Source organism: Macaca nemestrina, chromosome 13 (assembly GCF_043159975.1).
Source record: "Macaca nemestrina isolate mMacNem1 chromosome 13, mMacNem.hap1, whole genome shotgun sequence".
NCBI classification, from domain to species: domain Eukaryota; kingdom Metazoa; phylum Chordata; class Mammalia; order Primates; family Cercopithecidae; genus Macaca; species Macaca nemestrina.
In genome coordinates, this window is record NC_092137.1 from 40,255,309 (window position 1) to 40,283,235 (window position 27,927).

Below are 27,927 nucleotides of genomic sequence, written 5' to 3' on the forward strand. Positions count from 1 at the left end.
TCTTGCTAAATATATCAAATTATTTCCTGAGTTGAACATGGGAATGTTACAATTACTTTTTTGGGCCCAGTTTTCTCTCTAATGATAGTGGCATTAGAGGATACTTTCTAAAAAACGTCAGTTATTTATAGTGACAATCCACTTGGAGGGTGTGAAACCGGATAGTGCTACTAAGGAATTTTAATTTGCTGTTACATGAGGGCATATTTTACTAAAATGGCAATTGAAAGAGCAGAATCCAATGATGCTCCTCCTTGTGATAAAGTTCTTTGGTGGAATACATTAGAAGAAAGTGCTTTCTCCTGTATGTTAAGGAGGCATTTTGGATCCCATCTTTGTAAGAAATCAGCTCAATTTTCTGGTCTCTTTTTCTTCCATCTACCATCTATGGAGCAGATTAAATAGGCTGCATTAAAACGGGTCTTGAGTGCTCCTTTTCCCATCACTCCAAAGACTCCTGTAGCCATCTTGAACTTGATTAACACAGAAACATACGTGTTTTTTTCCCACCAATGGACTCTGAGGCCACGAATGTGGGATACATTTTCCTATATGTCTACATAGCAATTAGTCCTATATATTTTATTTTTCCCTCTACATGTAAAAGCATATATTTCTTACAAAGTGGCCCATCTCATCATATCATACTGTCCTCACCAATTGTTTGTATGCAATTAATAAGAGCTATTAATATGTGGTCTGTTCATTTTACACAAGTAAATCACCAGAATTCCTTTTAAAATGGCCACTATTAGAGGATAATTTTATGAAGCCCTATTAACAATTGAGAATAAGAAATCCTCTGTAAAACTGATACAAGATTGCTGTCTTTCCTATGAAATATAGGCCATATGTTAATAATCAGTAAAATCTAGTTATAAAGGACACTTTTTTTCCTATTATATATGTTAATAATTTATTCTATAAGTATCAAGAGATTTTGGAGCATAAGGCTAGGTAGGCCTTCAGCAAGGATTAAATTCTTACTGAAGGGCCTTATTCTTCTGATCAAAGAAAATTGACATGACTGTGGTTTCATAGATATGGTGCCTTTTAAATGTCGTATTTGATGATACAAAAATATGCTAAAATGAGCACTAGAATATTGAAAACACTACTCTTTAAGGATCTTTGTTCTTAATATTTTTAAACTGTGTTCTCTAAAGAAGCCTGATGATTGAATTCTGAAGTTTCCTGTTAGTTGCCATTAGGGTCATCTACTAATACTAATAAGTATTAAGTAGTTTCTTTTTTCCAGCTTTATTGAGGTATGATTAACAAGGTATTAAGCAGTCTTTATCACTAAAATTTTAGGGGAGATTTAATAATTGGAGTGACATATTAGAATAAACCGTGAGTAGTGAAAAACTAAACACATTCTTTTATATAATCATTTCTGAATTACAGAAATCCCTTTCAGTGTTATTAAATCTGGTTACAATCAAGGTTAGTTGGCATTTCCTGAAGAGAGTGGGCGTTGCCTGTTGCACTTGTGAATTAGGGAAGGGAAATGAAACTGCTAAAGCTTCAAAGGCAATGAAGTATAGTACTTGGAAGCCGAGGAAGAGGAGAGAGTTAAGTGTGAGAGTAGGGAGACACGGAGAGAGAAGAGTACAATTTCTCGCTGGTATGTCTTTGTTTACTCTCACACCTTTCATTCCTCTTCTTATCCATTTTGGTTCCTCAAGCACAAGGGAGAAACTGCACTCTTTCTCATATTCCTCACGGTCAAATATTCTAATGGTAATGATCTTCCTGTGGGAACACAAGACAAAGGCAAAACAAATGGTTGGAGTCGCACGCTCATGCTCTTGGTGTCCACCAAGCTGAATGTTACTGTGATGTTATGGAGGGAGAACTGGCAGCACATGGGCCTCCTGAAGTATGTAAAAGGGCATCTTGGGTACTCTTGGCTGGCCCCCATTAAGTTTTCTTTGCTAATTTATCACTTTCATGAATTATTCCTGCTTCAGTTAGTAGTCAGTAGGTACCCCAAAATAGGAAGATAAATCAGAACGTTGCCTTCCTTTTGGCATTGCATGGCATCTGCAGCCACTTTCCCAGAAATGGACACTTGATTGACTGCCCTGAAAATTAATCTCTCAGATGTTAATGTGCAGCACAACCAATGCTGGCTGATGTAGCTACAGGCCCGCCCACTGTGGCTCAGCATGAGATCTGTGCCCTGTTACATAGGTGGAGGGATGTGTGCATTGTAAGTCATGTTCTGAAGAGTGTAGGCATCCAGGGGTGGCACAGGCCAGCAGAAGCTGTTGGGCTCAGCCCTGGAGCAGCTCCCCCACCTTTCTTCTCACTCATCTCCACCAGGCGGGGCTCTCCAATCTCAAGGAAGAAGGTCTTGTTTTTCTCATATTCCTCATCATCAATTACCTTGACTGATATTGTTTTGCTGAAACAGAGAATAGAAATTGACGAACAAGGGGAAGAGGAAAGAAAAGAGAAGGAACATAGAAAAGAGGAAAGCAAGGTTAACCAGTTGCACTTTCAGACAAACAGTAATCGAGAAACTTCTGTACTGTGAGTTTTTTCTTCAAGAATGGATATCAGATAGGTATGAAAGGTCAGAGATTTCACCCAATGCATAGCTCCCCTGCCCAGGGCCACAGAATTATTTTAGGCAACATATAGCATTCAGTACTAATAGGTTTGTCATCATCATAAGGAGGAAAAGCAGAAAAACACAGATCACAATAAAAAGAAAAGAAAAACACATTAATTTAGTAAATACCTTAACCAGTGGATTGTCTAAGCTGTGCCCTGGAACTTGCTCCTTTAGAACAAGTCAAAAAATCTCATCAAGATATTAATAGAGTTATCTCTGGGCAATAGGCTTACAGGTCATTTTTTTCCTTCGTTGTGCTTTATTATAGTTCCAAATATAATATTTTTATCATAAATTGTTAATAAATGAATAAAAATATCACAAAGAAAATACAGTCAAATTATCTCACCCCCACCCAATGTCTTAGAATCAAACTCTTATTCAGGTTAGTCAGATTCTCCAGCTAGACCACAGCAGGAAGACAAACATGTTTTGTCTGTCTTTCTAAAGATGGAAGCTGTGGCCTCACAACAGCTGTTTTGAAAGTGGGGTGGCAGCAGGTGGGTGTCATGATTTGTAGTTATTTTCATTCTTCCAAAGTTGAGTTTTGACTTTCTATGAAACATGCCATTTACACTACTTTCAAACGTCACCAATACACCAAGGTGTTTTGATGAGAATTCTTCCTGTAATCCAGCCTTTAACAGTTCTTGCCTTATGGTCCTATGGCTATGAGTGACTGACAGGCAGGGAGGACAAATGCAAATATGCAAATCTCAGGTTTCCATAAGCATTCTTGATTACTCTGAAAATAAACCAACCTAAAGTTACCTTTTAATTAATAAGGGCTTAAACACTTCATATACTACAACTTATTAGAAATCTCTTAAACACTGATTTGTCTTGGAAAAATGTTTCCAATAACATTGGCCAAGAACAATTCTGATCAACGTTTTTGAAACAATGAGTGTTTGTAGACACAGAATTTTAACAGCATGGTCATTAAGGTTTTTTTAGGTCTTCTGGAAGGAAATTGGTTTATAATCTTGTTTTTATTTTATTTATCCAAGTCATTAAGTTTTCATTCGATCTATGCCTACTAAAGAATATCAGTCTTCTTTCCTAGTTACTTTTAATTCTCTGAATTTCCCAGTCCCTAATGCCAAATGCTTAAGTCTTGCTTTTTGGCTTAGCATTGTAGACCTGAGACCAGATTATTGGTTCTGGTACCCTGAAACCCAATAACGTACTCTCTGTTCCTCAGCTAGAGAACACCCTTGAATGATACTCACATTCCAACGTCTCACTCCTAAAAAGCTGCAGCTCATGAAACTCCTTTCCTTTCTCATATCTGTCCTCAAATACTGACACTAGATGAACAGCTATAAGTGAGTAAAGCCACAATCATTTTTTAAAGAGTGGTTAGATATTTACAAAACTACCAACAGTATGATAATGTCCAGTTACATGTATACTATAAACAGCTCTATCCTAACTTTTAGAATTATTTTTTAAAATCACCTATTTAGTATAAAAAAATTAGCCCACTGTGACTAAACTAGAATATTTAATTTTTCCCTAAAATCCAAAAACTATAAAATATTAGAGAAGGCACAGGAGGATGGATATAAGGAATGATGATTATTTGATCATTAGAACTGAATTTGATGTTGCAAAATAGATCAAATTTACCCCACACAAAACTGCCATATGTCTATCCTCTTTGTCAACAAAACATATGCATTTTGGGTATTCATTTCCATCTCGCAGTCTTGCAATCTTAAACTTTAGTTGTACATTTCTACAAAAACAGCATGGTGAGAGCAAAGGTAGGAAAGTGTTGATGGACAATAAAAGGGCCATGCTACTGTTTTCTGGACTTGATGGCCCAACATCCATTATCAAGATGCTTCATTGTAGGGTACATCAAACTGAAATCCCTCATTGTGAGAGTCATGTTGCAATATTCTTGTTAGCATTACTTAAAAACATCTGATGTTACATTTCTCCATCTTGTATTTGCAACCCACCCTGCATCTCATCACATATTTAATTGGATTATAGAAATAAAGCACAGTGGGGATGGTAGAAGTAGCCTTGCTAATAAGGTGAATGTTTGTGTAGAAAAGATACCTGTTTCATGTTCACAAATCAACTTATTCACAAATAAATCAAACATCATATTATTGCTAATCCTTGGTGAATATCATAAATATTTAAATCCTCTAATGCCTTTTTTTTCTTTCCTTTCTTTCTTTCTATTTTTGAGATGGAGTCTTGCTTTTGTTCCCCTGGCTGGAGTGCAATGGTGTGATCTCGGCTTATTGCAATCTCCGCCTCCCAGGTTCAAGCGATTCCCCTGCCTCAGCCTCCTGAGTAGCTGGGATTACAGATGCCCACCACCATGCCCAGCTAATTTTTGTATTTTTAGTAGAGGCAGGGTTTCACTATGTTGGCCAGGCTGGTCTGGAACTCCTGACCTCAGGCGATCCACCCGCCTCGGCCTCCCAAAGTGCTGAGATTACAGGGGTGAGCCACCACACCCGGTCTATTTTCTATATTCTGAGTAGCTGATAAATGGGGGAAATACAGTTATATAGCTCCACACAATTTGTCTGCATATAAAATAAGCATTTATGATTTATCACTAGCATATCCCTATTCATAGGATCACAATTCTTAGAAAATTTTGAAGTACTTGATAACTATGACACTGAAAAAATCAAGGATGAAGAAAAAGAAAAAAGTACTTTTGTAGGTGCCTGGCAAATACATCTAAAATAGATGGAATTTGCATAATGGCATATCATTTCAAAATCATTAGTAATAGAATCAATAATGCTTCTGACAGGAAGAGCCACTAAATTATATATTGATTTCACTCCTCTTGCACAGTGAAGCTATTAATAGGAAACTTGATTATTAAAGGACATTTCAGTGGATCTAAAGTGGCAGGATGAAGTCAGTCCTTATGAATTAGCCCTTTAAATCAACAGAGGCAAAAATCAGAAGGCACTGGTAATGTTCACCTTTTGCTTTAGAAGAGAACAATTTCTCCCCTTAGCAAATGTAGTAGATGTGAAATAAACCAATATAATTTTTAAAGGAACACATCCTTGGGATGTCTCCTTCTCACTTTCCAGAGCCTAATGCATGAAAGATATTGCCACCACTTCTTCCTTCACAGGGGATAGTATGTGAGATGGGGTTGGTTTGGTGAAGATGTCAGTTATTCTGGCTTGATAATCAGCAGAAGCATGTTCCTCACAGTTCTGCAGTAGAAAGAATCTCAAGGACTGACAGAACCTTGAATGTCCTCCAGTTGGCCCCATTGCCACACCAATACCATGTCCACAGGACTTTTGCATTGTCACAAGGACTCCAGCTCCCTGAAAACACACATCCATTTTGGCTGTTCTGTTCTGTTTACCAACAGGGAACATAGTTGTTGCTACTTCTTTTCTTTAAATTGACAGGTAAACAAAAACAAGACTGGAACTGTTGGGTAGACACAGCCCTTCATCCAAATATAATTCTTGCATTTTTACTGCACTGATAAAGAACAAATAGAAAAACTGGTATCACACAACTTCCAACTATTATAATTATTATAAAGACAGGAAAACTCACTTCTTTTTTACAACTTTTCAAATTTGAGCAGTATACTATAAAAACTGTAGTTTCTGGAAACTAGCAAAGCAGTTACAAATCTTACGATAGCATTAAAATATTTCTTAATATTGCCAAAATTTTTATGGAAGTACATTTTGGTTCTATTTCTAAAAAAAAGAAGAAAGATCAATTTATTTAGTGGAAAAATACTGATCATTCCTTTTGAAGTTTGCAGTGCCTTTTATTTGATGATACCAAACCAACATCTATACTTTACTTCCCAGTCTCTCTCTCTCTCTTATCTTATGTGTCTCAAAGGACCCGAACACCTTCAAACAGACTACCAAGGAGTTCTTATATCTGGTTTTGACTCAGGCAGGCAGACAGAAAAGAAAGACGTGGCTTTATTAATGAGGGTTGAAGAAGAAAGTCTCTTCGAAATATATTTTAGTTTCTCATTGTTAACCCAAAGTGGTACCACAGTCTCTTTTTCAACTTAAGCCTCAATTTGTCCTTCTGTGGTTTCTTTTCTTTAAGACTGCCCTTGATGTTGGGAGAAGATGAGGAAAGGATGAACTGGAGGATTAAAGAGAAGAGACTCCTCCATTTTAGATCCTTAAACAAAAGATTTTAGTGAGGAGTTCACATATTTAGATGCTTACGGTTGCTTTTTGTCTTTTAAGATTTACCCTCTCCTTAGACATACTCAGAGGCCAGTGGAATGATAGGCTCTTTGCATTTCTTAATTCACAGATCTTCATAACAGCCCAAGAAGTAATTCTTACTACCTGAGACTGACAGGGAAAACGACGACTCTCAGAGACCTTGGTAATATCCAAGGTCACAAAGTGAGTTCCTGTGACTGGCTTCAGGAACCGAAACCTTTAAATTATATGACTCAAAATCAACCAGTAGGTCCCTTATTCATTCAACTGTGCAGTATTTTTATGGCCACTTTAAAGGATCTAGATCATTACTTTAATATCAAGTTTTATTGTTTCATCTTTAACAAAGAATGACTGTATGAATATAATAGAATCTCAATTCTGTTTTTAAAAGGACTGCAGCACATGTTATATTCCATGATGGCTGCTTTAAAAAGTTAAATCATTGAGGAGATAAAGGTTTAATTAAAAAGAGCCGTGAGCATGCAATGGTTCACCAACTCTGAGAACTCTGAATAGTCAACCAGCAGTTTCAGTGTCAGCTTCACCTAAAGTGCGGGACTTGTTAGAATTGCAGAATCATAGGCTCCATCCAGGCCCACAGAATCAGAATCTGCATTTTAACAAGATTCCCAGATGATTCATGCATGTTGAAGTCTGAGAGGCACCAATCTAGAGTGGACAATGGGTTCTTGTTATTAAGTTGGATGATAAACCAAGAGGCTGGGAATAGTTGGGCTTGTGTTTTGGACCTGGCTGCATATTAGAATCACCTGCAGGATTTTGCAACCTATAAATGCCTAAACCCACTCCAGATCAGTTAAATCAAATTCTGCTTGTGGGACCCCCAGCATGAATATAGATTTTTTAAGTTTTTGGATAAGCACAGTGGCTCATGCCTGTAATCCCAGCACTTTGAGAGATCGAGGTGGGAGCACAGCTTGAGTCCAGGAGTTTTAGACCAGCCTGGGCAACAAAGTGAGATCCTGTTTCTATGAAAAGTCAAAAAAACAATACACATGCAAAAAAACCAAACAAACAATAAAACAAACAAGCAAACCCCTCCCCCCCCCAAAAAAAAACAGCTGGGCGTGGTGGTGCTTGCCTGCACCCCAGCTACATGGGAGGCTGAGGTGGGAGGATGGCTTGAGCCCAGGAGGTTGAGGCTGCAGTGAGATGTGATCATGCCACTGCACTCCGGAACTGCGAGACAGAGTGAGACACTGCCTCAATCAATAAAAATTTTTAAAAATTAAAAGGATTTTAGGTGCTTCTAACATGCAGCCAGGGCTTGCTTTAAAAAACTACATTAATAATATACACAAAGAATACATAGAATTGTAAGACAGTAATAGTCAAAACTAAATTTTAGATCTAATTAGCAAGGTAGGTGGAAACATGGGAAAATCATTTTGTTTTGTCTTTTACTCCTGTTCTTTTCTGGATTATAAAATGTACTTAAAGTTGTTTTCCCCTCTCAGGAAATGCTGGTCTCTGCAGGCAACCTTAATAGTACAGGTGAGAAAACACCTTTAGGATTCAGGCATCAGAGTTTACACGCATGCACAGTGATTTCTTTCTCAAGAAAGTGATGGGAGCTCTGGTGAATGTTTTTACACAACAGTGATTATATCTGGGGAGTAGACAAATTAAGCATTTCAATTGCCACGGAAGACAGTAACGCCTCATGTCCCCGCCACAGAGCCTCTGAGCCATGTCAGTGAAGGGCCATGTCAGGAACTGGAACTTTCCCACATGTAAGCCATCACACTCCCAGACTCCAGAAAGAACTGACCCAGGACTGACCACGCATGAACCTGGCAACTTCTCTGACCATAATGAGTTTGAAATTTGATCCATAGTATACCTGATGTTAAAAACTTCAGGATAAACTGCTCCTACAGCTTTAAAAGACAAACTAACCAAAAATTAAAAAGAAAGAAATGGGCAAAGGATCTGAATGGCATTTTCCACAGAAGATAAACACAAATGGCCAATAAATACATAAAAACATGCTCCACATAATTAGCTATCACAGAAATGCAAATCAAAGCAACCGGGAGATACCATGTCACACTCACTAGGATGACTACGATAAAGAAGACAGACAATAACAAGTCTTGATGACAATGTAGAGAAATTGGAACCCTTGTACACTGCTAGTAGGAATGTAAAATAGTGCAGCCACTTTGGAGAAGCCCTCAAAAGTTTAAAAATAGAATTACCATGTGAACCAGCAATTCCACTATAAGCCAACGAGAATTAAAAACATGTATTCACACAAAAACTTGTGCATGAATTTTCATCGCAGCATTATTCGTAATAGCCAAAAAGTGGAAACAACTTACGTTTATCAACTGATAAATGGATAAATAATATGTGGTGTATCCACAGAAGGGAATATTATTTTGCAATAAAAAGGAATGATGTATTGATACATGCTACAACATGGATGAACCCTGAAAACATCATTCCAAGTGAAAGAACCCAGACATAAAAGGCTATCTGTTGTGTGATTACATTTATAGGAAAAGTCCAGAATAGGCAAATCCAGATACAGAAAGCAGATTAGTGATTGCCTAGAGCTGGGGACTTGGAGACAAAAGGCCAGGTGGGGTGGAGGGAGTTGGTGACTGCTGATGGGTCACCTTTCCCTATACGACTATAATCATAAGGAGGTCTGCTGCCTTTGCAAAGTCAATAGCTCTGTTCATATCACCTTGAGCATTCTCTAGTTCTTTTGTTGGCATTTACTTCTTTCTACATACAAGAGATGATAAGCTTGCCATGGGTTGCCTTTGTATCATTTGGTTTAAATTCCTGGTGCATTTTAAGCCTTTTTTCCTTTCACAAGTTGATTGGTGAGTTACTTAGTGATTTGGGGTTAGGGAAAGGAAGGAGCAGTCAGAGAAGATCCATGCATATATTATCATTTTCTGTTAAGTGACCCAAATCAACTCCTCCATCTAGTAAATGTTTCAAATGGAATAAGGACAGGTTGCTATTCATATTATTTCCACTAATATTTTTACATCATTTTTAGATTACTGGTGAGATATTTTGGGCATGGATTCAACTGGGGATTTGCTCAATATCCCATGCTAGGATAGTCACAGAAATAGGACTGAATCATGACTTAAATCTATTATTTCCTTTCTCGAAATCTTGAGAGAATTAATCCTGAACTCACATTATCCAGGTTTGTAACTTGGCTCTGTTACTTTCTAGCTAAGGTATTTGGGTCACTTCTGGCATCTTTCTAAACATCAATGTTATAATCTATCAAATGAGGATAATAGAACTCACTTCACAGTGATTATGATGTTCACAGTGTTGTGATGATCAAATAATGGGTATCATCATTTATCAAATGTGGATAATGAAATTCACAGGTTGTTGCAAAGATTAAATAATATATTGTACGCAAAAATTATTTTGCAAAGAGTTAATGAAATGTTACGTGCTGTTGTTATTAGTTGAAAAGGAGTGGCTCGTTTTGCAGTTCTTACCTGCCTGTTTACCCAGTTACTAAAAGGGGCAATTGGCAGATGGTAGAGCTGGGGGTCAGGAAATATTCAATGGAGTAATAAGCAATACCCTCAAATTCATTCTCATATATAACTTTGGATCAAATCCCATATAATGGGGCATCCAAGTCCATAATCTGAAACTCAAGAACACAAGGAGCACAGCTCTGCCAGGTTCTCACTCACCACTAGCTGGATACACACAGGGATCTGAAGTCATGCTTTTCCTGGAGCTCCTGCTATGAAGCCTAGCCTGACAAATGGTGGTGGTGCTATTCTGTAATTTAAATAGACTCCAAGGACAAGAGTTGTTAAAGTAGCTAAACCAAAGTAATTCTCCAAGAGGCCTTGTCATCCATGCCCTGATCTTTTGGTATTGTCAAATGGCTATTGAAATCATTGCTTCAAGCAGAGCAAGAGACAGGGACAGCTAAACTCCTACTATTCCCAGGGAGACCAAGGGAGCTTTAGAGAGCTCTGGAGTTAGGGTTTTCTAACATAACCTTGCCCTATTTTATTTTCCTCTGCCCACTATGGAAACTTAGTGGTAACCAATTCATTTTTGTCAAATGCAAAATAGGAATAAATTTAATTCTTTAGTTTTTGTTTTTAGCAATCAATTGTCAGCGTTAATCTCAAACAAACAAATCTTTGAGCTACTTTTCTGTCCCTAGAAGACATTCTGGTTGACCACTTCAAAGAGATACTACAGGGATCCGTAATTATTATTTCAATAAATAATAGGCTAGTCAGTCTAATATCCCCACAGTGTTCTATCCTATGATGGTAGGTTTCAGAGAAGATCTGGTGAGTAAGTTTACCAAGACAAAATTACATGGGTGTATTAAAAATTGACCATAGTTTTGTGATATATAAAATTTATACCTTACCATTGCTTCACTCTTCTGCAGTTCATAAACTTCAGCCTTAAGGAGGGTAAAGCAATAAGGATCTTGGGTCTGTTACCTACACATGCCTGCTGAGACAATTTCTCTGCTCAGTGAAAATTAAAGTGGATCAAGCATAGGGTACCATGTTGAAATATGGCAAAATAGATGCAAATTTATGTTTTACTGTTTAAAAATATTGGCACTGTGCAAATTCTATGAGAGGATCACATTTAACAAAATGATGGCAGACTCTTGGCATTGTAAAACTTATTAACTTATAAGACTACATATTTGTCTATAATCTGAGATCTTTACTCCTTGAATGCAGATTCTCTAGAAAATAACATTTTAACAAATTTTTCAAAGTTTAAGGTAACATTCAGAACAATTTGTGGCAAACAGCATCTTTTCTAGAAAGGAAACACATCAACATCTTTGTTTGGTTCAGTTTTAGAAAGATCAGCTCTCCATTTGCCACTGCCTATTATGATAATTCAGAATGACAATGAAATCGATGCTGCTGGATTTCAAACAGACTGCTGGTTGCCCATCCTTTTCAAAAGCTCTCTTCATCTTGAACATTTTAAACATTCCTGGATTGTCATCAGACTCGTTCCAGAGATTATTTGTACCTTTGGTCTTTCTTCCTATGTTACGTTTCTTTTTTCAAAGTAAAAAGTGTCAAGGAAAACACTGGAAGGACTTTACTCCTGGAATGTTATAGGACAGCAGCTAGAATATGCTGAAAGCATCTCTGTCAGAAGAGGTCAGCTTTCAAATAAGAACACCAAGAAATAAGCTGGGCTTTCTTAAGTTTTAAAATTCATATTCTCTTTCTCTCTTTTCCCTCCTTTCCTCTCTGTGTCCCTGGCCACAAAATACACAGTGGCAAATCAATCTCTGTCTGTATGTACTCTTAAAGATGGGTGCCAGATATTTTCTTGAACATGGCTAAAAGAAACCAATAATTCGTGAATTGATGCTGATGTTTAAATTTCACATTTTAATTTTATGTCTAATATGTTATTGTTTTTTCACATTAGGAGACAAGAGAATAGGACCTTAGGTATTGGTAAAGCTAATTTACTAATATCAAGGCGTAGACTAGTAGAAATCAATATCAGATTTTTCTTTAAGTCAAATTTTTGGTGTATCCCTTTGGCTGTTGCTTTTCCTGATAACCTGGATTAAACTAAACTTGATTCTAAATAGACTTACGTCCTTGTTTATATGAAACATCATAAACTGCCAGAAGGAACAATAGTCCATATTAGCAAGCTTATATTCCATGGGTTCTTTCTCACTAAATACAATTAAAATAATGTGGATTGCTTTAGGATAATGTATATTCTTTTAAAGGATTTTCCTGCATATTATCATTAATTATTGAGACGGAGTCTCTCTCTGTTGCCCAGTCTGTAGCACAGTGGTGTGATCTTGGCCCACTGTAACCTCTGCCTCCCAGATTTAAGCAATTCTCCTGCCTCAGCCTCCTGAGTAGCTGGGACTACAGATGCATGCCACTGCACCCGGATAATTTTTGTATTTTTAGTAGAGATGGGGTTCCACCATGTTGACCAGACAGGTCTCGAACTCCCATCCACCTCAGTCTCTCAAAATGCTGGGATTACAGGTGTGATCCCCTGTGCCTGGCCCATTTTAAAGTAATACTTGCTAATTGTTGAAAATTTGACAAATGCAGAAATGAAGAAAAAGTCACCCATAATCCTATCACTAGAAATTAACATTTTAAAATGTTTGGTTTTAGCTTTTAATGAAATTGCCAAGAATATTATGAAGTTTTGATATTTTTCTATGGATGAGCTACTTGGGCTTAGCTCTTTTAGAGACCAAAGTTTATTTTCCCTACAATCCTCCTCACATGCTTGGGCCCCACCCTGGACTCTTAATGTAGAAGGTAACGTTCCCCATCTTTTCTTTCTATTGGCTTGTATGGAAGTTCTTGTCTGAATTCTGCCATATGGAAAATTTGCACGTACATTTTTAAAAGGAGAAATTTTCTCCTTGGTCATTACTAACCTTTTGGCTGGTTTTGCTGGAAAAGTTTTCAGGATTCATCTGCCAATGTTGTTTGCCTAGAAGGCCATTCTGGCTACCTCGCTAAGCATCTTGTTTGTTCTGTAACAAGTAATTCTTCATGCTAAATCACTCGCAAATGCCATGGTGCTTAGTGCCCTTCTGCTAATCACTCATTCCCAAGTTTGTCATCAAAATAGCATTAGTTGTTTTCCACTTAACTTCAGCCATCATCTTCCCAAGCCCTCCACTTTTCAATCTAGAAGCACAATCTCTCAATCCTTAATCACAGAAATCTTCCTGTTCACTTCTCATTATACACATAAGCAAACTGAGACTCAGTGAAATTAACCAATACCTCAAAGCTAGTGGATGCCAGAATCAGGATTAAAACTCATCTTCAGACTCCGAATCCACATCTGTTATTTGTTTATCTGCCATTATCCTAGTGTTTTTCTTCTCGATGCTGCTAAAATCGAACTCACCACTCTTCATAGAAAACTTTTCTTTTTCTCCTCTCTTTTGAATTAAGTAAAAACCGATGCTGATAACAGAAAGAAATGCGTGATTTTCTTTGGTAACTCAGTACCATTTCATCATTGTCCGCCATGCTGAGGGATGCCTTATAAATTCAATGGCTCACGCAATGGAAACAAATACTTCCTTTAGTAAGGATGGCTGTGTTGAATCATGGCCTGAAAGATCTTTGACCTGAAACAAAACTAGGACATCCACAGAAACACTACATAAAGAGTTCAGGTAAAATAATAGTCAATCAAAATCAACTCCTTGTCTTATTATTATTCCCAAGTCTTCTGGGCATCACACTTAGCAGTTGCCCTTCTCTCTACTTTTCTTCTTTCTTCAAACAGAGTTATGGTATGCAGCCCCCTCTACCACTAGACGTGGTCAATGATTGTGTGTGTGTGTGTTTTCCCCTTAGACAATCTATTTGCACTTTTAAGGGAATATTTGTTTTCTAATTCAAAAGGGGTAATTGTGAAAAGAACTGGCTTTGCAACAATATGGTAAGCTTGTAGGCATGGTGGGTAGTGTGCCTCTATATGGTGAAATACTTCTTGAATGTCTAATCCCAAACAAGTAACAATTAAATATAGTATATACTACAAGTTAAAAGTTACTACCAACAAAATATCAAGGGCATCAATACACCTCCTGTTTTTTTGCTGTTACTTTCTACTACTTGCAAAGTCCAGTGATACACCCACTAACTGTGGACTCTCTGAATGTTTAAATCTTTTCTGGGTATTCCATTTGGCTTAAAAACACGTCAGTTATCATTTTGAAGCTCATATTCTTGATAGAAGGGATCCAAACACTTTATAGGTAAGCATCACAAGATAAAATCTGCAAGACAATTTAGCTATTTACTGGTACTTGCAATTTAAAGCTTAAAATTAAAATTAACCAAAACCAGAACAGACTTTATTGGGTTTAAACTAAAAATGTGTTTTGCTTTCTTTCCCTTTTTTTGTTTCTTGTTTACGATGGAAGTTTCCCTAGTTAGACTTTATAGAACCAGAGCAGGTTTACAGAATGCAAATAATGACACTGTTTAACAAAATTGAACCACTGGACCAAAGAGTGAGAAAGTATTTGGTGAGCAATTCCTGGATTAATTACAGGCCTCTGATGAGCTACATTTAATGTGCACATTGATTGTAGGGGAAAACCTGTAAATAAGCTTTGAAAATTTTTTTAAATTTTACTACGGATCACATGTAGTTCAGTTAGCGCTCAAAAAAGCAAATCTTCACCCCTATTTCAGCTTTTGACCCAGACATAATCTTACAGGGCAAGGTTGTTGTTTTGAGGATTTTTATTAGTTTGTAAATTTTGTAGGAAGTCTGTACTTTTGTTCAGAGAATCATGTAGGTAGAGAGAACCTATGGGATCTAGATTTGCATTTGCAATAGATTTATAGCTTTTAGCAGTATCATTTACTCACTTCATCTTTCAATTTAAATATAAAATAAGACAAATTATACATAACCCACAAGGTTAATATGGAAAACAAAGTAATTTATATGAAAGATTATTTTCACACTTTAAGCATTTTCACATGTGCTTTCATTATCTAACTTAATCTCATTCTTGCAACTGACCAAACTTAGACATCTTGATTCCAACAATCTTTCCAGTAAGCTAAAGCTTCTTCAGCTGTAATTCAAAAATATATATGGGGCATTAATATGAACATTAAAATATTCATTTTGGAAAATAAGAGTTTTCTGTGTGAATGAAAAAGCCATAATATCTGACACCTAACCATGGATCTCCTTTTAGAAGTTTTTTTACATTTATATAACTAAAGTCTTTCAAAATTATAGCAGCAGATACAATTGACTGCTAGAACATGAACAAATGCTTTATTAAATATTTATAATTTTAACATTTCTATTAACTTTAATCATGGTGGAATTAAGTTTATCTTATATGGAACACTAAAGCAAATGGAGAAATACGGGAAAGCTTTGCAGGGCATCTCAAGGGCAGGTCTATGTATAATGAATAAATCCTATTCAATAAAATATACAGTTTTAGTTTTTGTATTATTTAGACCAGGAAACCCTTAGAAGATTATTATATATTTTCCCCTACATATTAACTTGCTGTCTTGGTGTTATATTTGTTGGTCCTGAATATTTTTTTTTTAATTGAGTTACTTTGAGTTTGTAGAATCATGAAAATTCTCTTAATAGCTGTAATTAAATTGCTTTCACAAAGTTAGACTTCCTGAGATACAGATTCAAAGGTTGGTGAGACTGGTAATGGAACTGAAGAGAATCCATGGAAATACAGTGCTGGGTCTTCAGACCCCCTAAGAATATCAACTGTTCAGGCAGTACTGTCTGTATTCAACAGTAACCATGCCGCCACGGGATAGGACAGCATTAACTATGTGTGCATTCCCTGTGACAGTGAGCACAGTGCTGGCATAGTGTTTGTGTAATAAATGGTTTTGGTTGACTCACTGTCTGTACTTGAGTTTGTGCCAATCGATCAAGGTATCTTACATTTCTTAGTAAAAGGCAGCTCACATATGTTTTAGATAAAAAGATAGGGTTCTTAATGTTGATCTCACCATGACAGTAAGCAAAATGAATGGTGTGTAGGTGATTCAAGCTCATGACTTAGACATCATGAGGAAGGGCAAAATGAATTTATCAGACACATTTTAGATTCCTGCAATATGTTATTCCATTCAGCCATTCCACAAACCCTTACTGAGTATCCAATTTTTGTGGCAGGCCCACATTAGGCATTGGGGATAAAAAGAGGAGTACGAATTCACAGCTTCGAGAAGGGATAGGCATGTAAACCAAAGATTATGCACCTCCATGTGTGTTAATTGTAAGTATGGGCTCTGTGCTCTGTGAGCACAATGGGTGGGGAAATAAACAGAGTTGGAAAGGCATGGCATGTTTAAGAAGCATCAGGTTCTATCTGACTTATGTTTATGGTATGCACATGTAAGTGGTAGAGGGTTGATGGGAGATGAGTCAAGAAAGACAGCTTGGAGACAGGAGAAATGCTAAGTCATGTGGGCATAATTTTGTAAGAAGCCAATGGGCCTTTTTGATTATGGACTGTTATTATCCAATTTAACTTTAACTTTTACTACAATCACTCTAACTCTGGAATAAAGCTTGTATTGTAGTGAAGGAGAGGGGGCAGGGAAGCAGATGTGGAGAAGATATTATCTCCTGGACTGGCAGAGCCTAAAGTCCCTGCCTGAATAATTAGCCAGGTACCCCTCTAGCAGCATGCTTTAAAGAAGTGTCTGGCCTCCTATCTCCAGTCTAGATCTGTCAAAGCTGAATAAATAGAGAAAAGCTACTTTAATTTCTTTTGTGAAATTTCTTTTTCCTGAAAACTTGACTGTGTGTTAGAGAAAACAAGTTGAAATTGCATGAAATGCTTTCTCTGAATTCCTCTGCCAAGATCAATTTGTTGTAGCATGATGGAGGTAGTAAAATACGAATTCTGCTAGAGAAAACATCATGAGATTGTAAAACTGACCTGATTTTCATGAAAAGAAAATCTATCTACCATAAATTCAGATCTGAGCATGTATTTCATTTTATTTTTATCAACCATGAGTAGGTTTGGCAAGCCTTATGACAAAATGATATCTGGGCATATATGTTAAGTTTTTAAATGAAATTATCACAAACTAAGGTCTCAGGTTAATGAATTACATGGAAAATTGCTATCACATTACATTATCTTCTACAGTATTGGCAGGAGGACTGGTGAGAGAATTATAACCAAGATGATATAATGAAATGAAAATTTACAAGTTGAGGTGTGGGAAAGGGTAAGAGAATATCATTCTTCTGATAACAGTGAGCAATCACTAAGAAAAATGACTCAGGTTACTCAGTAAGCAATGTGTGTGTGTGTGTGTGCGCGCACAAAGAAAACGAGAGGGAGAAGGAAAGACAAATTGAAAGATAGAGATAGAATAAAATGTCTTGAGTTTTATGATGAGAAATAGCCACTTAATATTGGACGCATTAATAAAATTAATAGCACCAGTTCCTTGCCCTTCTTTGTGTTAAGCAGATAGGAGCAGTGAAAGGTTGAAGGCAAAGGTGATAGCAAGGGTTTAGGTAGCAGCAGTTATGTCATATCCTAGGGCCAGGCCTAGGACCACACAATGGGATGAGACAGACTGGAAGAGGCCAAGACTGGAATTCACCTTGCCTGCTGGAGTACAGCAGGGAGTAGGATATCAGGGAGTCTGTACAAAGCCACCAAAGATGGAAGGTCCATTCCGAAGAAACAAAACATAGAACCCAGAAAATATGGAAATCTAGATTACATAGAAGCCAGGTAAGCCACTGGGTGAGATGGGCAAGAAAGCATGGAGCTGAGTGATGTAGAATGGAGGATAAAACAGGACAGAGGGCTGCTCATAGCATCATGTAGCAGAGTTCTGTCATCATCTGTTCTCCAAAGTGACTGGTCACAAGAAGAATGTGCCTTCATTTAGGATGAACTGAAGTCTTGAAGTCAACACAGGGAAGCAGAAACCAGAGAGAAAATCAAATATTTCAGGCAGATTTCAGGAATCTAGTAGTTTACTGCTTTTTTTTTTTTTTCCCTGAGTATCTGGAAGAACATGTGAGATATGCAGAAATTTGACAGTAAAGTATCTGGTAAATGAAAGACTGGACTTTTGGAACTGGAGAATAGTTCAGAGACCGATGATCAACAGGCTCATTGTGATGCTGAGGCTCAGAGGAGAGCTAGGCTAGGGCTTGTGAAGTTCCTCCTGCCTAAAGTCACGGTGGAGTGGGGCTGAGAAAATTGGTTGGGATCAGTCCAGACTTGTGGAGAATCGGAGGAAAGGAATGAAGCTGAGAAAGAATTTGGAGAAAAATTGAAACTTTCTACCTGCTTCCTGTCAAATCTCTTCTGTATGACTATATCTTTATCTATAACTTCTATTAATTATTTAAGTAAATAGTGTTTGCAAGGGTCTGAACATGGGAGAAGGATAATAATATGGGCGGTGAGGGAATCTTGTGGGGAGAAGATAATTCTTATCTTGATATATTTAATCCAAGTCATGATAGGAAATGTCTTATAGAATGTATATTAATAGAATATTTGTGCATAACAGATCCGGAGGTGAAGATGAAATATCTGGATGGCAAGACTCTCTATATATTTGTCATACATTTTGAAGTGGTAATTGAAGGCATTGATGTGAGCTAATAGAGTTTTTTCCAAAGGAGTGACCTTAAAAGAAAAATCAAAGCAATGTGAAATCCAATACTGTAATAATATCACTGGTAAGAATGTAAAAGAGTAAAGGGAGGTGGGGAGAAGGGGAGACCGAGAGGGGTGAGTTACAGGAAGGCTGAGAAATGCTAGGGTCCTTGAAGCTTAGGGTAGGATGTCTTTCAACTTAAAGGAGGAAGTGCTAATATTTTAAAATGAGGAGACTAACAACTTTATGGGGGGGAAGAAAGAGTCACAGTTTGGGCTGAGAGGAGACTATTAGAAATAAAACCAAATAGCTGACTTGTGTTGTGATTTGAGGGGGGGACAAGGAAACATTTTCAGGTAGCAGCATTGGTGGTGGTACGCTCAAAGAGTTTTAATACAAAAGAGGAGGTGAATGAAATGACACATGGTGGGGGCAGTTGTAGTGAGTGGTGACTTTCCAGAGAAGGTGTCCTGAGGAAACTCAAGCATGCATTAAAACTTAAGAAATGAATTCTCAGTAAATACAAGGCTCATTTCTCAAGGTGAAATGAGCCTCTGACCTTGTGAGGTCCTGAGTTTTATGGAAGGAACATAATATTAGACCAGTGGGTCCTTAGATCCAGCTGGCCACTTGAATTTCCTGTGAATCTTTAGAAACAAAGATTCCTTGTCCTTACCACCAAATCAGAGCCTCTGCATGTGTAGTGAAAGGTGAGCAGGGGGAATCTATAGTGATGAAAAGCTCTCCTAATATATCTAATGCAATGATCCATCAATCGGTGTTAGGGGGATATTTTACTAGACCTGCTCTTACTCCCAGGTTATGAGGCTTAACAGCACATATCATTAAGGGCCTTAAAAACAAACAAACAAAAAACCAAAATAAAACAAAACAAAACAAACCCGTCTTTCATTATCTGTCTCACTCCCCACATTTAAACCACTCATGAAATTTACACTTTTCCATGACACTTTCTTAGATTGATCAGGTATCATATTCAGGGGATGAAAGCAAAAGGTAGTTCTTTGTGGCTCTTGTGGATGCTTTACACTGTATTTTAAGAGGTAAATTTTCTATCACGTCTATTCTCAGCGCATTGATTAGTGGTAAAAGTCCATTTATTATCTCACAGAATTACTAAGTCTGTAGCGTATTCTGCAGAGGGGGTGTTCTTTATGGTAGATCGATTTGTTCTGTAACCTGCATAATTTTCCATTAGAAGATGTCATGGAAATGCTCCTGCTCATATCCCACACATCAGTGGCTGCAAATCAAATGAAACCTGTCACTTATTACTGTAGAACTGGACCAGGTTTGTCTGATACTATTCCATGCCAAGCCATTTGCCCCAGTTCCCATTTGGGGGCCAGAGGAAATTATTTTGAGTGCATTTCAATAGTGATATCCCTCCTGATAAATTTAGCATTTAGTGAGGGATCCACTTTCCATGCATGCATGTAACTGCTATTTTCCCTGAGCTCAGAGATCATTGGCAGAAGTGACAGCTGGTGCCTCGGGATGGAGCTATAATTTTATGGTGCAGTGTCTATGGCTGGAAATGGAACTAGCAAACCACAAATGCCAAACACATCATAAAGGAAAATGTTCCTTAGGAAGTACTTGCCAATTTCTGAGCAATTAATTAGTCCCTAACATACACACTGACTTTTATGAATAAAACAGCCTAGGAAATTCATTTAATTAAGCAGACAGTTACGATAAAATAAGGTGCTTTCCCTCTTCAGCAAAAGATCTTTCTTTCATACCCTCTTCTGGCTTGCATCCTCGCTCTCTGGTAGGTCTGCTTCCATTTTCCAAACTCTTACAAGGACTCTTAAGCAAATTCAGTGTTCTTAGAATGGGAGGAAACTGACTGGTTATTCCAAGTGAAACTGTCTGTCTCCAAGACGTTTTCCTGTTGAAATTTTCCCCATCTTCCTATACCTTTTATCCCCTTTCTGTGGAACCAAGAGAGTGGCAGTATCTGTGAGGTTCAAGATAGGATCTGTTGACAAAGCTCCAGGGAAGAATGACTGTCTAAAAATGCTCCTTGGGAATAGCTTTTGTGGAAAGAAAGCAGTGCCTCCACCCACATCTTTAGTTCTGGCAGCTGCCTATAGGACCAACGTGAATATAGATCAGAAGGACAGGAGTGCATATCAGAATGGACCAGATGAGGAACAGCAGAGGAACATAAGATTCAGGGCAGCTCCAAACTTCTAGAAAGATTTGCCAACTCTGGGCAGTTGAAAAAGTCATTATATGAGTATTTTATTTTTCTAAAATGAATGTGTGTTAGATTAAATGAAAGATATAGGCAAGAGAACCATATGAACATGGGTAAGATATAGGGATTAGAAGTAAAGGAGGGATTAGTGTTAGGGAAGATAATGGTAGCAAAAAACTCAAAACAATTGTGTTTGCAATCACATACATGCTGGCCTAATTGACCGGACATTCTTACATGGACTGCTACTAACCAGAGTTCTTGTTTGTATTTCCCAAGCCTAGAAAGATGATATATAAGTATCACCATTATATATTTATTTAGTGTGCTCTCTGAGATGCCCAAAACACTTGGTGACATAGTTAATTAATTCATATCGCTTCCATAAAATATTTCAGGTATTTCAGTTGCTATAAGAAAATTATTGATTTCTTTTTTAAAAAAGACTACATTTGATAAAACTGACCCAGAGTATAAATACAGAATGGAACCTGCAGTGAGAAATGAATTCCACAGTAATACAGATAACAAGGAGAATAAAATCCAAAGTCAGAGACCTTGATATTTGATTAACTCCAGTTGTATGGAATGCATGGTTTGCGCATGCTCATGAGAACACTGGGATGATACTGGTTAGGTTCCTTCTTTAAGGCACTAACTACTCTGGAGAGTGACTCCAAAATGTGGTTTCCCACTCCCCATTACTATGACAAATCTCACATTAACTCAACTGTCAGACCCTTTCTCTGCCGATAAAGGGCTGAAGGGTTGGCTTGGTGATCAATTCTTTGAGCTTCCAGAGAGATTGTACAGCTTAATGGAAAGTTAATTGAAGGAAAAAAAAAAAAAAAGTTAAACTAGGATTTGCTCTAGGGACCATAACATGAATGTTCTATTGTAAGTTTCTTGATGGAAGGCATTATATTTTAAAATTCTATGGTAATACAATTAATAAATCCAGAAAATGCCAGCTGATATAATAGAAAATTGTTCAAGACTCCAAAAATTAATCTGATCCCATTTCAAAGTAAGGCTAAAAAGATGTCCATGTTTTTAGTTGTGGAATTTAGAGTACGTGATGGAGCCTACTTGGAATCCTAGTAGACAGAGGAATTAAACAATAAAATTTGCATTACTCAGATCTATTGTAGTGGTGGAAGTGGACACTGCTCACCTTGGGGGCCTTGAATGAGTCAGTGTTGGATCACTGGCTTGCTATGGATGGAGCTTGGCAGGTGTGGTCTTCCTGAAGCAGCACTCCTCTAGAGCAACACATGATACTCTTATTCCATCATAATCATACTACAGAGGATAGATCTCCATACTGACCATAAATATTGTTTGTCTGTACTGTACTGCAGGTGATCCAAACTCTGGCAACCAATATTTATTTTCTAGACGACAGATACTACTCCAAAACAATACTAGATCACAAAGGAAGGCTTTAAAAATTACACATAAGTGTCTGTGGTAAAGATCCCTCTTTGTATGTCTAGGACTATAGGTATTAAGATTCGGAAGTAAGCAGAACAAATTCTGCTATACTATTCACTAGGAATGTATGTCCTCAAAATTCCTCTCCTCATTTAGAAAACCACAATTACAAAAACTCGGCCACAGAGTTTGCATTTTGACGTGTTGCTGATTCTACATGATAACTGATCACTTCAAAACTGACAGGACTTACATTAGGTTCTTGTTCTTAGTTTTAGTTTTAACAGGGGAACCAGGAAAGAAAGAAAGTATTGCTCATCAGTGGCCATATTTGGCAAAGGCAAGACTCTCTTCCCCCCACTCATTCATCCTGATAGAGATGTGACACAGACCAGATGTCATTCCAATGTTAAAATTACATTGTTTTCATAACAAAGTCAGCTTATATCACTCTTCAAGAGATCACGCTAATGCTCCTTTGTATACTGTTATGAGGAGGGTGAGTTAGATCTTTCCAGAGGACTTGCCAACCACAAACTATAGGAAGAGTAAAGATTTTCTAAACATTCACTAGCTGGCTTACAACCTGCATACTATGTGTCTCTGCAGCACACAGAGGATTTCAAGTCATTGAGATACATATACTAAAAAAAACCTTTTTAGTAATTTCTGATACTTGGAAGAAATTACAGGTACTTATTCTTCAGGTAGGTTGAGAGCTAGAGATTTCATTGGCTAGAGCTTTTTTGTTGCTTATTTTCTTTGTCCTTTCCTCTCAGGTCATGGTGACCTTAAATTAATTTATGATTCCAATGCTTAAGAGTTTTATGTGTGCTATTTTTCCCATGTAACATCTGGAACTTGGAAGGTAAAAATTCCAAATCAAGGGCCAGAATCCATATGGGCTCAGCACATGTAAACCATAATTTTGGAAGCTTAGTCCCTCTTAGCCCCCTTATCATTGCTGCATTCCCGCTTACTGTATCACCTCTGTGGCCTTGATGGCGAGTATGGGAACTGAGAACTCCTGAAAATGCCAACAAGAAGTCATCTTCAGGGGACTCTAATAGTAAAATGCCAAATGAGGACATTCCTTGCTGACCAAGTCACCATAACTCTTAAACTATTGCTGTGAGCCAGAAGAATTTTTTTCTTTTAGCTTTAGAGACTGTCCTTAATTGACTTCATGCGTCTTATTACTCACAATATTCATTTTTATGTAGTCAGTTTATATTGGAAAAAACCAACCCACTTAAATATTTATATATGATAAAACCGGTGAGTATGAGTGAGATTACAAAACAAGTTAAGATGTTTAATATTACAAAGAATGCTAACATTTCTATATTTCCACACAGCACTCTCTTCTCTTTTTATTCTCTTTTTTGTCTTTAAGCAAAATAAAAAAGACTCAAAGTAAAGGTAGGCTGAGAATTATAATGCCAAAATACTCACGAATATCATTCAAATCTTGAATGGAGACCCCCACTCCCTCAAAAAACAAAACAACCCCCCCAAAAAAACCAAAAAAACCATAAATAATGTACTTCTCCTCCAAGATTACTAGGTTATGTAAGATAAATGCCACCATTTTGTCCTCACGCTAATTAATCTAAGAAGTTTTAAGATTTTCTTTTTTTCAATTTCTTATGACTTGTCAAAGGTATGACTGGTTGGGGTCCAATCAGTATTTTGTACTCATTCGACACTATTTGGCTCTAAAACCAAAACAAAACTAAATTTACAAATATATTATTTTTGTGGTAAATTTTAGATTGTCTATTACTCCAAACCAGAGATTTTAGTGCTAATGTTTATTTTGGGGAGAAATGGGAATTAAGCTTGATCTTGATGATCAACCACAGCAAAATTATCTCCAGTTAAGAAACACTGGACTAGATTGAAGGTATGGTATGTTTCCACTTTCCCTGAATGACTGCATGGTATTTTACTAAGCTTTGCCTCTGTAAGTACACACAGAAGGGTTCTTGACTGTTTTGGCTTGAAGAACTTATGCTGATATGAGTCATGTAAACCATGGCAGAGAGTCATAAAACTGGAAACAGGGAAGGCTGTTTGGTCATAGAAACAGCTTACCAGTAGAGTCCCCTGAGGAAGACTTCTTGTTAGCATTTGCATGAGTTCTTGGTTTCCAAACTTACCATCAAGGCCACAGAGGTAATAAAGCCAATGGAAAAGCAGCAATGATAAGGGAGTGAGGAGGTCAAAACACAAACTATTGGAGGAGTTAAGATTTTCTCAGAGCATTCTCTAGCTGGCTTACAACCTACGTATCTATGTGCCTCTTTGCAGCACATGGAGGATTTCAACAATGAACACTGGAATATCTGACATATAAGAGCATGTGTATATGTATGCATGCTGGTGTGTGTACACATGCAGGTGTGTGCACCCTAGACCTTTTTTGCTATACTATCCTTAGAGGACATGTTTCCAAACATTAGATCAGCACCATGGGGCAAAGTGCAAGGAATGAACATTAATCCAGTGTTAACAGCTTGATACAGTAAGAAGAATAGGTCAAAATGTTTAAAATTCTCATTGGGATCTATGAACAACTTTTTATGCTATAATGTCCTACTTCCACATCTTTGCACGTCCAAATCTTGTTCAGTCCTTTAAGATATAGCTGTTAGGCCACCACTTCACAAAGCCATCTATGATTTATCACTCAGAATTACCTCTTTATTTTCTGAATTTACCATCAGATTTTTTCTGTAAATTCACATGGCATATATCACTTCCTGACTTATATGGTGATTATGTTTCTACCTGATTGTTAATACTGAACTATAAACATCTTCAGAACAAAATCCCTGCTTCAACTTTGCGTTTCTGAATAGAAGGGGAAACAATCAAGAAATATTTACTGAATCAAAATATATAATGGTGGCCATATATTTTATCCTTTTCTTCTAAACTAATAGCATTTCTTCCACTCTTAAAAAGCATATGCAGAAATCACCAAGGGGGATGTGACAGCATAGCATTAGCAAGGTTTAAAAGTACTAAAGAGCTAAACTGTGGATACCCACACAAACAGGGAGACACCTGCCTCATGGTGTCAATGAAGTTACAGCTCTAAAGAGCCAATATGTCATTTAATTTAAAAGTCACTATTCATGAATTACAGTTACCCTCTGGCCTGCAAGCATGTGTTCATAGCCAAGAAATTTTCTCTAGGCCCAGGTAGAATATATTGCTGGCTTTTCCAGGGGAAACTAATGCCAAACAGAATGGCACCTACATAAGCAACTTTAGGCATGCTTTAAAAAGTGTCCCTGTGATAAGCCACAAGAAAGGACAGACTACGTTGAGGAACTCAGTGACTCTACAGCCATGCTAGGCTTGGAGCCCACTCAGACAACAACACGGGATTGTTGTTTTTAAGCCAATTGCTCACAGTCGATAAAACAAAGAGATTAAACTTTTGACAGCCTTTCCCTATTCTCACCGGTTGGCTAATGCTAGTGCTGCTTTGCTCAGGCCTCCTTAAGCATGTTTACTTGCAATTCCTTCCAAATGTCACTTACTAGACACTGCATTCCTTGATGCTGGAGGTAATAATCCTGGAGGCACAGCTTTTATCAGCTAATGGGAAGTGACTGAAAGTATATCCAGAGACAAGCAAATTAAAGAGCATAGAAGATTGGAGCAAATGGCTAAGGAACTTTGTTGAGGCATATTTAGAAATCAGGCATTCCGTTCCCCAATAACATTGTGCTATTATCGGTGCTTTCCATTTACTGGATTTGACTGCCAGCAAAACCTAAACAGAAAATGTTTTACATCCATAAACTATTCCCAAATCACTGGTCTGAAAAAATGCTATTCTGTAATATGCCTACTGCTAACACTTCCATTAGTTGCCCAAGAGAAATGCAAGAAGAGCTTAGAGGAGTCACAGCCAAAAATATATAATTCTGACATATGGAGAAAACCAATACAATAATTTACAAAAGATTAACTATTAAAGTGCTGCTAAAGATTGGGGGGATTACTTTAATCAAATGCCTGCATTCTAACATGGTGAGGGTTATTTTATTTTGAGACAGGGTCTTGTCTTGTCACCCATGCTACAGTGCAGTGGCATGACCATGGCTCACTGCAGCCTCAACCTTCTGGGCTCAAATGATCCCCTCACCTCATCCTCTGGAGTAGCTGGGACTACAGGCATGAACTACCACACCTGGCTAATTTTTTAATTAAAAAAATTTTTTTGTAGAGATGAGGTTTCACTATGTTTCTCAAGCTGTTCTCAAACTCTTGGGCTCAAGTGATCCTCTCACCTTGGGCTCCTGAAGTGCTGGGATTATAGGTGTGAGCCACTGTGCCCAGCTGGTGAGGGTTGAAAACAATTTTACAAACCACATTTAAGGGAAGAAGAAAAACATGTAGAAAGATCCGTGTGTTCTTTAGATGACATTTGAAAAATGCACATGTGCTTTTAAAAGCCATTTGTTGCAGTTACTCTTCAGGAGGTATGCTTAAATGTCTGTTCAGAAAACGTCTTAAATTTGGGATACATTGTTCTGTCTTTTAAGATTGCTTTAGACTGCTACTTTATAAGAATTGTGAGATTACTCTAGGTGTATGTTTATAAAAAATTCAAAGGTCAGAAAATTCCTATAAGCCCATTAAGAGCATTTTAATTGTAGCATTTTTCCTATGATCCTTTAAGAAAATCAACTATGGGTTTTCAGATTATTTTTCCATCCCAGTTGAGAGTAACCACAATGACAACTATGTACTGCAATTTTCAGCAGAAATGACTACACATTTCTGCCCTTAGCTGAAAGAAAAACAACCATATGGACCTTGTTCTCAGCCAGCTTTCCATTAGCTAATTAAATTTACAAAGCCCAACCAGTGAAAGAACATGGATTAGCCCCATTCTAATGACTCTATCCCTTTGGCGAAGCTAATGTTGTCTTGTTGCAGAGTAGACTAGAGAAATTTGACTTACTGTGAACAGGTCAAACAGGTTAGTCCAACAGAAATATAATGCAAGTCACATATATATGCAAAAAGATAAAGGTGAAAATTTAATAATAACTTATTTACCCAATATATCCAAAATATGATCTTAATATACAATTAATATAAAATTTGTTAAGATATTTTATACTCTTTTTTATACTAAATCTTTGAAATCTGGTGTTTATGGTTACAGCACTTCTTAATGTGGGTTAGCCACATGTCAATGAT

General features: G+C 37.3%; 1 protein-coding gene across 24 annotated transcripts in view; it reads right to left on the reverse strand.

Annotated features, from left to right (window-relative positions):
• LOC105464900 (solute carrier family 8 member A1) overlaps positions 1-27,927 on the reverse strand; it is a 391,740-nt gene that overhangs the window by 63,388 nt on the left and 300,425 nt on the right. For 18 of the 24 annotated variants that reach the window (XM_011713024.3, XM_024787724.2, XM_071076612.1 and 15 more), the window contains one exon: positions 2,304-2,410. In XM_011713024.3, the coding sequence (XP_011711326.1) occupies positions 2,304-2,410 (107 nt within the window). Of the gene's footprint in view, positions 1-1,651; positions 1,756-2,303; positions 2,411-27,927 lie in introns of all 24 variants that reach the window. The other 6 variants (XM_071076610.1, XM_071076605.1, XM_071076603.1 and 3 more) reach the window with 1 other exon arrangement.